This window comes from Lagenorhynchus albirostris, chromosome 20 (genome assembly GCF_949774975.1).
Source record: "Lagenorhynchus albirostris chromosome 20, mLagAlb1.1, whole genome shotgun sequence".
NCBI classification, from domain to species: domain Eukaryota; kingdom Metazoa; phylum Chordata; class Mammalia; order Artiodactyla; family Delphinidae; genus Lagenorhynchus; species Lagenorhynchus albirostris.
This window is the reverse complement of record NC_083114.1, coordinates 1,777,175-1,789,401: the sequence shown is the minus strand read 5'-3', so window position 1 is coordinate 1,789,401 and position 12,227 is coordinate 1,777,175. Positions and strand designations below refer to the sequence as shown.

General features: G+C 59.6%; 1 protein-coding gene across 8 annotated transcripts in view; it reads right to left on the bottom strand.

The window, feature by feature from the left end:
• The window catches only part of EPN2 (epsin 2), a 103,655-nt gene that overhangs the window by 38,824 nt on the left and 52,604 nt on the right, over positions 1-12,227 (bottom strand). For 6 of the 8 annotated variants that reach the window (XR_009537408.1, XR_009537407.1, XM_060132953.1 and 3 more), the window contains 4 exons: positions 8,191-8,303; positions 7,308-7,418; positions 6,690-6,782; positions 5,739-5,913 (listed from right to left, as the gene is read on the bottom strand). Coding sequence is in view for 6 of the 8 variants with exons in the window: in XM_060132953.1 (XP_059988936.1) it covers positions 5,739-5,913; positions 6,690-6,782; positions 7,308-7,418; positions 8,191-8,303 (492 nt within the window). In the remaining 2 variants the exon portion in view is untranslated. The remainder of the gene's footprint in view (positions 1-5,738; positions 5,914-6,689; positions 6,783-7,307; positions 7,419-8,190; positions 8,304-12,227) is intronic. The other 2 variants (XM_060132955.1, XM_060132957.1) reach the window with 1 other exon arrangement.

The window sequence follows — 12,227 nt, the reverse complement described above, 5'->3', positions numbered from 1 at the left end:
CCCCCAGGCTTGCCATGGCGACCAGGACGGACGAGCCAGGGCAGCCTCACGCCTGTCACCCACTGGCGGCCGGCCAGCTCTGGTGTGGACTTGGGGCTTCTCCAGCCGCTGCCCCCAAGCCCACAACCCTCCTGAGGCTTCCAGAAGCTCCTCCGACCTTTCACTCCCGTCCGCCCAGTGTCTCACGCAGAACAACCTACCCTGGGACGGACCCCACTCTCCCAGGCCCACTTCGGCCAGCGGGACACCTGGTCCCGGCTGGAGTCACACAGCCGGGGTGCGCCCTCGCTCTGCCCCCAACACAGCACCTTGGGGGCCTTGGTTTCCTGTCTCAACTGGAGGAAGCTGCCAGGCTGGAAACTGCGTCAGGGAGGGAGCTGGACTGCAGGTTAGAAGAGCTGGGACGTGTCTTCAGAGCTGCCGAGACGCAACGGAGAGGACGCAGGATGGGGAGGTCGCAGAGGACCCGGACCTGGTGCCAGGCTGCTTCTGGCTCCCGTGGGGCCTCGACCTCCCCCGCTCAGCAGCACCCGCGAGAACTGCGGGCTCACAGTTCACGTCCCAGCGCGTCTGTGCCCAAGGACCCGGACAGGGAGCCCTGCACTCCTCCCCTGCGCCTGACCGCTGGGCAGACGCGCCCCCATCGGGAGACGCCCCCTGGTCACCTTCCAGCACCCACCTCCTCTTTTCTGGAGGGATCCCCTGATCTTCCTCGGGAGAACTGTCCCCTCACCACTCCCTAGTCCCGGTCTGAGTGGGCGGACCCTGCGCTGCAACAGGGGAGGGTCTTCACCAGCCCACCCCCAGTCCCAGCTCCCCACTCCTGCATCCCAGAGAGGTCCATGAGGTCCAGGGAGATCTCTCCATCCCCGGGCTGTGAGCACACAGAGCCGTCACCCAGGCCTTGAGCTTCTGAGGCCAAAGGGAGAGGGGAGGGGCCCAGTGGGTGGGGGCAGAGCAGGGGGCCTGGGTCTTGGTGACACCGGCTCAGCCACTGGGTCGAGCTGGCCTGAGGGCAGAGCTACCCATCCCCACTGGGTACAACATGGCGTCCTGCCCATCAGACGGCCTCCCCGGCCCACTTGGGGGCACAGTCCCCACGCTGCAGCCCCCTCACGGGCACCTGCTCACGGGGGCCGAGCTCACGCCGCTCTCCCGGGCCTCAGAGAGGACCTGACACACCAAGGTGCTGGCAACTGGTGGGGCCTGAGGGACCCACAGAGTCTCAGGGCTGCGGGGACCCTGCGGTCACCCCGACTCCACCATGGGCACCGTCGACGCTGGAGAGCACTTCTGGAAGGTTCCGGGTAAATGTCTGACTCGGGTGCAGACACACATAACTAGAGCTGCCCCGACTCTGCACAGCCCACGCAGAGAGTCCGCAAACGCCTTTGATTCAGACGGATTCACTCACCACGCAGCTCAGCGGGCACCAGGCCAGCGGTTCTCAGCTGTGGCCCTTGGGAATCCCCTGGGGGTGTGAGTAGAATACTGACCCCCGCACACACAGATGCCAAGGAGGGCCTGGGCATGTGCATTTTTAGAGGCTCCCCGAGCAGCTAGGATGGGCAGCTGGTGCGGGAGAACCACCCAGCTCCTGGGCCGCTCGGATCGCAGACTGGATGGACAGACGGACGTCTGGTGGGGCCGGACCCTGCCATAGACAGGCGGCCCTCAGCACCACCTCGCTCCTCTGAGCATCGTTTGGCCCTCACGGCCCAGGCCCAGGTCCTGCCCTGCAAGAGGAACACGGCCCCGGCGACTGTACCTAGCATGCGGGTCACGGGCAGCTGGCGACCATGGGGAAGGAGGGGTCCTGAGGACAGGGTGACCCTGTCTCCCCGAGCAGGACACCCGAGCCATGTTTTCAAGCACAGCCAGGCGCCCACTAGCCAAACAGCAGGGCACAGCATCACGTGAGGAGCCGGCATGTAAGGGGGGCCAGGCCGCCCTGCCAGGCAGAGGCCGTCTTGGAACTCCTTGGCCTCCCACCGCCCCGGGCCTCGGGCACTGCCCTCTTGACCGCACGTGGGACACGATGGACCCCGCTGTGCTCCGCCCACCACAGCCCCGGCAGGGCCACACACCCGACAAATCGGCGCTTGTTGAGTGACTGAGAGGAGGGGAGGCTAGGACCGAGGGCCCATTCACAGGGAGCGTGCCCGGCTCCCCCTGAGCCCCACGACGAGCCTCCATGGGACAGGGAAGCAGTCACATGGCGGGTCATGGAGTGAGCGGGGGCGGAGCTGAGCCGGCCAAGGCCGTCGGAATCACGGCCTGCTGTCCCAGGCGGCTGCTTTGTGTCTGCCAGGTGCAGGAAGTGCCCTGCTGACCTGGCAGGCGCCGCTCTCCCTCCTCCCGGCCCCCAGCATTTCCTCCCGGGGCCCCTTGGCACAAGCTGGTAAAGGCAGGGCTCGCTACCGAGGGCGGCTTTCACAACAGCGCTTCTTTCATCCAGAGGGCGCATCCCACAGTGCTGGGGAAGAGACTCTATCTTTCTAGCTGTTTCGGGATGGTGGGGTGTTCCCCAAACACACACTGGCAGATTCTACCACAGACTAAGCAGTAAGCCCAACACTGTGTCTCGCTCCAGAGCGGCATCTCAGAAGAAGGAAGCAAGTTCACAGTCACCACGGTCCAGTGAGCTTGGGAGCGGGGCTGAGGCCGCGTCCTGCAGCACTGCTGAGGGCAGAGCACTAGCACTGCCCATGGGAGCCGACGTCTAGAGCTTCGACTGATGCCTGGAAAGGCTCCCTGTGTACGGAAGAAAATGTCTACACGTACCCACGATGTGACCCCAACCACGTGAAAACATACAGGCCCAGGGGACGCAGGAAGCAGACAAGCTAACATTTTAACACCGGTTCTCGCTCCCTGTTGCAGTCTGAGGGGACCTTTCCCGGACATGAGCAACCACAGAAGGCCTTAGCGGCAGTCCAGGATGGCGTGATGACTCCAGGACTGGGGGCCATGAGCACTGAGCCTGCCCCTCGCTTGCTGTGTGACCTCAGAGGAACGAACAGCCTCTCTGGGCTTTGATGCTCTGTTTTCCCCAAGTCACTGGTAAAAATGCCAAGTGCATCAGAACCGAGGAGACAGCCCTGGGTTGGGCAAGTAGCAAAAGACGGCAAAGTGGCAGTCCATGAACCAACCACACATGGCCACTGCAGGTGCATTTTGATTAGCTCCAACCATGTTCTTAATTTTTAAAATTCATTGTCAACATTTAAAAATTTGATTTCACAATCTCAGGTTTCAACCTTCTCTTACTGCTCAATGGTTATACAAAATGTGGTATGTCTATAAAATGGAATATTATTCAGCCATTAAAAAGGAATGAAGGAGGGATGTGTGCTATCACGTGGGCGAACTCTGAAAACGTGCTAATTGGGAGTCACAAGGGCCACGTGTTGTGTGATCCCATGACAGACGAAACACCCGGACAGGCAACTCCAGAGACAGGAAGCAGACTGGTGGTGCGGGAGGGGCAACAGGGAGTGACTGCCTAATGGGAAGGGGCTTCCTTCTGGGGCAGTGGAAAGTCCTGGGGTCAGTACTGATAACCGCACGCTATCATGAAGGGCTAAGAACCACTGAACTGTCTACTTGAAAATGGGTAAGATGGTGAATTTTATGTCGTGTAAGTTTTATCTTGATTAAAAAAAATTTAGAAGAACAGAACCACGTGGGCAGGATTCCCATGTGATGTTCAGCTGCCTCTGGGCACCAGCTGCCTCTCCCCGGCTGCTGGCTTCCGCTGCCTGCAGGTGTGAGAACCCCAACCACTGGAGGTGGTCCTGCCCCACCCGCAGGAGACCCCCCCCAGCTCCCCACGAGGGTCAGGTGCCTGGTCAGTCAGGACACCCAGCTCCAGAGCCCAGCCCTGTCCACCAGCCAATGGGAGGGCTGGGCAAACTTGCTGGTTGAGAAAATATGTATTCCCTCTCTCCTGACCAGGTAATACTTACCCCTGGTAAATAAGTTAAACAGTTAAACAAAAAAAAAGGTAGAGAGGGAAAAGTCTGTCTCTCTCCCACCACTGCGACCCCCAAACCCCTCCCAAAAGCAGCCGCTGACTGGACTCAGCGCTCCTCAAGCCCGCTGGCTTCACCAGCTCCTGGAGGGACCACGCTCTCTCCCCGGCACCGAGGAGACCGCCCGTGTGCTTACTGACCCCATACGACTTTGAAGGGGATTGAGAGTCTCTCCTGAAGAACACCCCACCCGTAACTTGACACAAGAACTGTTTTCAGATTTAAAGAAAAGTCCGAGCCGTTGCCTGGAAGGGACCGTGTCCCCATGGGCAGAGCCGAGGGGCGTTTCCAGCAGACCTGCCTCGTGTGGCCACGCGTGCTCCCAGAGGGGTGCGGGGGGCACAGCACACAGGCGGGGCTGCTGTGGCCTCCGGTGAGCGACAGTTCTAGGGCACTGGCCTGGGTCTGCCCCAAGGCACAGAGGGCTCCCACCAAAGCGGGTGTGGGGCTCTGCCCAGCCCTGAGGCCAATAGCATCCCCCAAGGACAAGTGCAGGGACGCCCGCCTGGCCCTCCCCTTCCCCACCCCCACCCCTGCCGCCCATTTCACACCAGCAGGGCCCGAGCCCTGGGCCCTCTACAGCACCGCACGGCCTCACACCTGTCATAAGCCGAGACTTCTGCGGGAACACCCACGCCTCCTCGGGGCCCGGCCACGCCTGCTCCTCCCTGAAGACTCCTCCAAGACGCACGCCTCACGCCCGCCGGACTGCTGCCCCAGGATGGACGCAAAGATGGCCCCCGGGGCCCTGCCCACATAGCACTGCTACTAGGCTGGCGGCCTGACTCGCCCACACCTGCCAGGGCCTGGAGGGCAGGGCCATTACCTGCTCCTGTCTGGGTCCCCGCACGGCAGGACAGAGCCTGGTACTCGGTGGACTTTGGCAAACTTCCAGGGAACCGAGCCGGATACAAAAGATGGTTCTGGTTTGGGGAAACAGAGGTCCCAAGAAACACGAGCAAACTGGTGCAAAATATACATTAGAGGTTGCAAGACAGGAAGCCCACGGATCAGCCATGGGCAGCAGGGTTGATGGAGCACCCAGGGGGCCTCCCAGAGCAGCAGGCTGGGTGGGAAACCAGCCCAAAGCCTGGAGGCCAAGCCCCGTGCCCAGCGATCCGGAAGCCCACGTGCCCAAGATCTCGGCCCCAATTAAACAGAGGGCGCCACACTCCTGTCCGAATCTCCTATCACAAGTTCACCTTACGTTTGGCATTAAGCAGAACTTTAAAGTATCCATTTAGCCTCGTAAACTGATTTGCTGTTGCTTAAATGACAGGTAAGAAGAATTACAGTAAACGTGTCCCCTTTTCATTAGCGATCACTTAAGCACGCCGTAATTTCTGGCTAATTACAGCACGATGATTTAGACATTTCACGCTGTGTATTACAGTTTCTTAACCTGGGGTGCAATTCTGAGGCTGAGAGAGTTGACGCATGTCCCGGAGGAGGGACAAGCCCTCTCCGAGGCGTGTGGGCAGCGGAGAAGAAATCTCCCAAAGCAGAAAACCACTCACACAGGACGAAGCAGAGCCCTGAACCGCAGTCCTCAGGGGGGCGCTCCGGGTCCTGCGGAGGTCTGGACACCCACCCCCACCACCCAGACCCACTCAGACTGCTGCCAGGTGAGAGGGAGCTGTGCGCCCTGCGGCCACTCCCCCGTCCAGCAGGCGGGCAGGGAAGACGTACGAGGGAGGTCTTTACCGAATGACGGCCAGGGGTCCGAAGTGCTGCCGGGGGCTGCCGGAGCACCCCAGGGGTTGGTGTGGCTGGCTGAAGCGGAAGGGCCCCAGGGCTCCGCCTTCGGGGCAGCAGGGCCCGCGCCGGGCAGAGCGTCCAGCAGGTCCAACAGCGTGGTCTGCTGCGGGTGGGAGCCATGCTGTTGAGACGAGGACCGAAGAAAGAGGACAGTTTACCCTGCTGCCCTTGCAGCCAATGTCCGCCTGTGCCCCTCCCAGTGCAGAGGCCTTCTGGGGGGCCCAGAGGACCCGGGACTGCGCCGCCCCACATCACCGCTTCTCAGTAAGGACCAGGCTCCACCCACACCGGCTATTTGCTGTGTGCCAAGCGCCCGCCGTCTGTCGACAGGTCCTTGGGGCTTCCCAGGAGAACAGGGGTTTTGCCTCCCTCCGAGATATGGCCACCTGACCCGCCCGGCCCCCCAGCTGCCAGCGTCATCCAGGGCTCTCTCCCAGGGGCCGCCACACCCTCCTGCTCCCACAGCCAGCCTGGCTGCCCTCAGGGACCCCGCAGCACTGGAACAGGGGGGCCACTGGAGCCCTGGCCCTGCGGGAGGGTCTGTCTCCCGACAGGATGACGAGGTTGTCAGGGGCAGAGCCACGTCCAGTTCACCTTTAGGTCCCAGGTAGGAAGCCTGGCATAGAGTAAGGAGGACGCCGGCTTACCCTGGGCCAGGAAACTGTCCCAAAGCACTTGCCGCTTAGCGGCTTGTGGAGCAGCGGCCGGAGCTGCGCGGGGTGGGGGTCGGGGGGACGGAACTGAGGTGGGGTCAGGGGAGGGCCCAGCCCCTCGGGCGGATGTGCGTGTCACCTGCCCTCTCCTCACTGCCGCTGGCTGTGACGGCCGCTGGGGGTCGGGCTCAGGAGGGTCTCACACACTGACCTGCCCCCCACCCCCAGCCCGTGAAGCACTCACCTCTTTCTTTTTTGGAAATTTAACTGTGTCTCTGCGGCTTTCTTCCAAGGCCATCTGCAACCTGAGGTCATCTCCCCGCCTGAGGCGCTCTTCCTGTAGAGGACAATGGACCCTGAAGCTGGTGCTCCCGGCAACAACATCCCCAGGAGCCAGGCCCTCCTGGCCAGAGCCGGAAACCAAAGCCGTATCGCACGTCACTTCAAAGGAGGGTCTGGGGACGACGTGGACATGAGCCTCTCCCACCCCAAGGTGTGCCCGGTGGGGGGGGGGGGTGCCCACCCAGATGGGGGAAGGGAAATACTTGGAAAATACTTTTTCTCAAAATGAAAATGACTTCAAAATTCTTTCTAATTGTAGAAGCAATATGTCTCCTTATAAAACACAAACAACCCAGAAAGGAATTAGAAAGAAGACAGAAATCACAGGTCATTCCACCCTGCCCCCACTGTGTGTGCTTCCAGAAAATGAGTGTGTGTTTATATTTTATGATTTCTAACAGAAATGATTCGTTATATTTAATTTATATTTATTCAAGGCACAGTCAGCATATATAAAAAGACTGGGCCGACCAAGCTTTTTTATACAATACAATGATTAAATATAAGTAAACACACTCACTGCGTCTTCACCATAAGACAGGAGCAAGGAACTACAACGGGCTGGCCCGTCCGTCTGCCCCATTTTCCCCATGAGAGTTCTGCACCTCCCGTCGATGGCAGGCCGCACGTCCTGAGTGGACAGAGGGGCCCTGCCGGGAGCTGGTCGCTACATGGACCTCTGGGATATTCCAGTCACCGCGGGACCCACACCTGCCTCTTCCATCCGACCCCCCGCTGTCTCTCAACAGCACTGCCAGGCGAGAGGGGCCGCGGGCCTCGCTGCACTCCTTCGCCTTTTTTAACCAAAGGGCAGCAAGTCCGGCCTGAAAGCGGCAGCCAAGGGCCGACCCCTTTGAAGGCTGCTCCTTTCCCTCATTCTCCATCTTTCTTGTAAAAACCTGTTTTTTTTTAAATTTATTGTTTATTTATTTATTCATTCATTCATTTACTTGGCCGCTCCGCGCAGCATGCATGTGGGATCTACTTCCCTGACCAGGGATCAAACCCGGGCCCCCTGCACTGGGAGCACGGAGTCCTAACCACTGGACCATCAGGGAAGACCCTCTCCTTCTCCATCTTAACGTAATGTGTGCTTATAAAAGAAAAACTGCACACATGCCCACGTCTGAATGTCAGACTCTCATCTCCTGGGCATTTCCTCCCAGCCTCTGTCTCATCCTTTTCTGGGTCCAGATGCTCTCGACCCACCTTGCAGATTGTGGTCCGCACTCGGCGATGAGGGCTGTGGACACTTGGCTTGGAGCCCAGCCAAGCGCGCGGGAGCGCTTCCAGGAAGCACCTCTGACCGATGCGTCCCCAGGACCAACTAGCGAGAGCCCCTCGTCCGTGTGAGTGCGCGCGGGCCCCGCCCCACGGGGGTGCGCATCCCTGCTGGCACCCACCTGCTCGGCCACCTCTCTGCTCATGGCCAGCGCCAGCTGCAGCTGCAGCTCCTCTTCCCCGCTCGTTTGCGGCCGCGCCTGCTCCAGCTCTGAGGACACCCGTGGGGAGGTGGCTGCGGGGGAGGCAAAGTCAGCGTGAAGGACCAGTGCTCCCCGGCCAGCCGCCCGCTCCCATCTCACACCCACAGGGCCACCCTGGCTGGGAGACGGGGCTCTGCGAATACGCTGCGTGCACAGCCAAGGAACGTCACAACTACGCCAGCCACGCAGTGCTCGCCAGGACAAATGCCCTGGGCGGCCAGTTCAGGCCTCTCAGGGGTCAGAGCCTATCTCCACTGCACGGCTTCAAGGAGAGGGGCTGAGTTTTTACAACGTCGAGAGCACAGTTCTTGAAAAGCTGGGTCAAAGATCATTCAAAGAAGGACATGGCCTCTGTGGACTCGCTCCTCTCAAGAACCCCCCTCGCATATGTAAGAATGTCACCGTATCTCCCGGTCCTAAGGACATGGAAAATGAAGACCAAACATTTCTGCAGTAACCCTGAAAATTTTTGTTTTTTAAGTAAAACTGCATGTTGACTTGAAAAAAAAAACCATACACAGCCATTGTTTGCTTAAGTACTTATCTAGCTTAAACATCTGAAGCAGCAGCCGCTTTGATGAAGCAGTTCTGATGAAGGGATGAGATGTGAATTCCCAGCTGGTTCCCAAAGAAAGGGGTCTTCGCACAACCCCACTGTGGCCAGGCTGGGCCCCACACGCGGAGAACGCTGGGCTTACGCACCATCACGCTTCCTGCGCCAGGGAGCCTGGGTGCCCGCAGAAACCAGACATGAAGCTTTGGGAGCAGCAGCCCAGGAGTGCGCCACCCCTGCCCGCCGCCCCCCAGGACAGGAAATCTCAGCGCGAGCCCTGCCACCCGGAGAGCTGTGGGGCCACCACCTCGGGTGCCCCTGCCCTGTCCTCCCTCTGGTCCTCCGGGGCCGGCCTCCCACCAGGGCTGGGTCAGCACTCCCTCTCTCCCAGCACCCCTATCCTGCAGTTTGGTGGGTCATGTCAGAAGGTGCTCCTAGGGAAGGGCCCAGGCTCGTCTTCCCACCATCACGTCCATCCGCAAAGTCTGACAAAGCAGCTGGCAAACGCCCACTGCGTGGATAAATGGGCAGATGGAGGGACAGGCAGATGGAGGATCCCACTGCATGGCCGAGGGGCAGTTGTTAAAGACGCTCTGGCTGTATATTCGTCTGCCCCCTTCTTCCATTACATCCCTTCCAGCAGACCCAGCCCCCAGCACTCACGCAAATGCTGCCTCTGCCCAAATCTCCAACCTACGCTTGCCTCTTAGGATCTGCCTCTGGGAGAGAGTAAACGGTGGGGAATGATGCCTGAGACTGAGGTTTCTAGACGGCTGGGCTCTGGCTACAGTGAGCAAAACGGGAGAAGAGGCGAGATGCAGTTAGGGTCCTGGAAAAACCCACAGGAGAACAGGCGAGGCTGCAGGGGCAGTGCAGGGCGGGGGCTGTAATCGGCACCACTCTGTCCTACAATTTAGGAAAGACACGTACAACACACGGCAGCGAGATTTCATCTGGGACAATCACATGGCCTGAAGCACAGTGTGTCCACTGTGATTTACTGTCAACCAAGAGAAACATTAAAAAAAAAGCCAGCAACCAATTGTCTCATGTCTACTCTAAGCTAGTGAGCAGGTCAAACAGCAAAATGCTGCAGTTATCCAAAAAACCCCAACATATTTTTCTAAATAAAATCAAGTCAAATCCCAGCCTAGTGCATCGCCCCAATTAGATTTTCCAAAGCATTTCTTAAGAAATAAAGCTAGATGGTAACAGAATGTCCTCAAATCTACCTTAATAATTTTATTTCTTAACAATATACCAAAACAAAAGCACATTTTTGGTTGGTTTGTTTCCAAACTTCACCTCTGCCCGTCACAGGCGGCAGCTCTGGCTTCCTCGTGCTCTAGAAGCAACATCACCACCCAGACTGGTGGGAACAAAGGAAGCTGGCCAGTCGTGGGGGACAGTGTGGGGGGACTCCTGTGGCGCACGTGGCTCTCCCGTCCAGGTCACAGCCACTCGGCCGCCCGTTCCCAGCCTCCTTCCTGGTAAGAGTCTCTGAGGCTGCTTCCCAAAAGCCTCAGCTTACAGCAAGCATGGCGCATCCGACGCCCTTCATTTACTCCCAGATGGAAACCACGAGTGAAGACAGGAGAAGACCTCAGACCCCATTCCACACCCCGAAAAGCCCCCTGAACAGAGAGCCCCGTCTTGGCGGGGAAAGCCGAAACTGGCCTAACGGTGGGACCCGGATGAATGGGCCGGGCTCTGCGCAGGGCCTGCCAGAGACGTGAGGCCCCCCTGTCCCCCGAGCCTCTCAGCACAGCTGCGAGGCCAGCCCAGCTTCAAATGCAAACGTGCACGTCTGCACCCCACACAGCTGACGCTGCTGGAATAACGTGTGGCCGGCACACTCGGAAATAGCTCACCACATCAGTATGGAAATTAGACAAAGGGTATTCCCCTAAACGCTGTGGTTTTCATAAGAGGAGGCACGGCTCTCAGTCACGCAGTTGGAAGAATTCACAGCCACCAGCCCACAGCGTCAGCTGAGCTGCACACGGCGGTCTCAGCTGCGAGGGAGGCATCCGGCGGAGACGTTCCTGCCTTAGTGACAGCATCTCGTCTCCACAAAGGGCCTCTTGTGCCCGAGGACAGGACAGTGGACACAGAGGTGGTGGTGAGAGGGGCCTGAATGGGCCCTTCTGACCCCCGGAACCTGGCCCTCGCCCCACTCTGACGATCTGAGGGTCCACAACTCATGGGGACAGTGGAAGAAGCAGGGGTTCAAGGGGCTGGCCGCTCTCGGGTCTCAGGCTGCTTTCTGACCCAGCACCCTCTCGAGGGAAGACCGGCACCATGCGCACAAGCAAATCACTCCACGAGCAAGCATGTCACCACCCTTCTCCTGCAGCTGAGACGGGCCCGTGGGGAGAAGCACGAAGCCTTCACCTGCTCAGTGGGCCCCCCGTTCACCCTGTCCAGTCTGCTACCCTGGCTGAGAAAGCTCGGCAGGGGAGGTTGAACAGGGAGCCTACACAAGCCCAACAGCTCCCGCAAAATACAGGCTAAGACGAGAACCAGAAACACCGCTGGCGTCTCCTGCAGGGCCTTGCTCGCCTGCTCCAGGGACCGGCTGACCCACACGGGTCCTCAAACGCGCCCCTAAAACAAAGGCACTTCAGATGGGCAAGGTCGGGGAATTTCAAAAGAAGAAAGCAAAGCAGACAAGGTAATAGAAAAACAGGAAATTGCTTCTTCTCGCTGGCTACGTTTTGCAGTGTTCCTAGAAAGCACGTAAGCGGTGTCTGCAGTCACGGACGCCGAGTGCAGGGCACAGACTCTGCAGACCCAGCTGGCCCAGAGGCGGCTCTGCACGGGGACTTCTCGTAAAGCCCTAGCACGCAGGCTGTCGCCGGGGTACACGAGGCACGTCTGACAACCTAGCAAGAACGCAAGGTCACCAGGCAGCGGGGCTCCAAGAAGACCCCATCTGGATCCAAGCACTGCCACCACCCTAACAACCCCGTGCCCGACAGCTGACGGGGATGCTGGGGCTCCCGTCCCGTCCCCACCCTATAGCAGCAGGGGGACCGCACACGAATGGCCACCTCTCTGGGCTTCTGCTTCCACGTCTATGAAGTGTGGGGGAGGGAGGGAGGGTCAGGAGGACCCAAGACACAGCAGCCCCCCAACCTGGGGGCCAGGCCTTGCCCAGGTCACTGCTCTCCACTCTGTCCACAGCCACCAGACGGCCCCCTCCATCTTGCACGGCAGAAACCAGGGACTGGTACGCGCTCTGGCCCCGGACCTCCATGGGCAGAGGACCGTGGCTCTGGCGGCCGGGGCCTCCACCCTCCTCTTTCTGCCGGTCTCTGAAGGAGGGGCTGGGGAGCCGGCACTGAGCCCAGGGGCAGCTTCTGCCCCCCAGTGACTAGCTCCCCGGTCCAGCTAGGTTCCT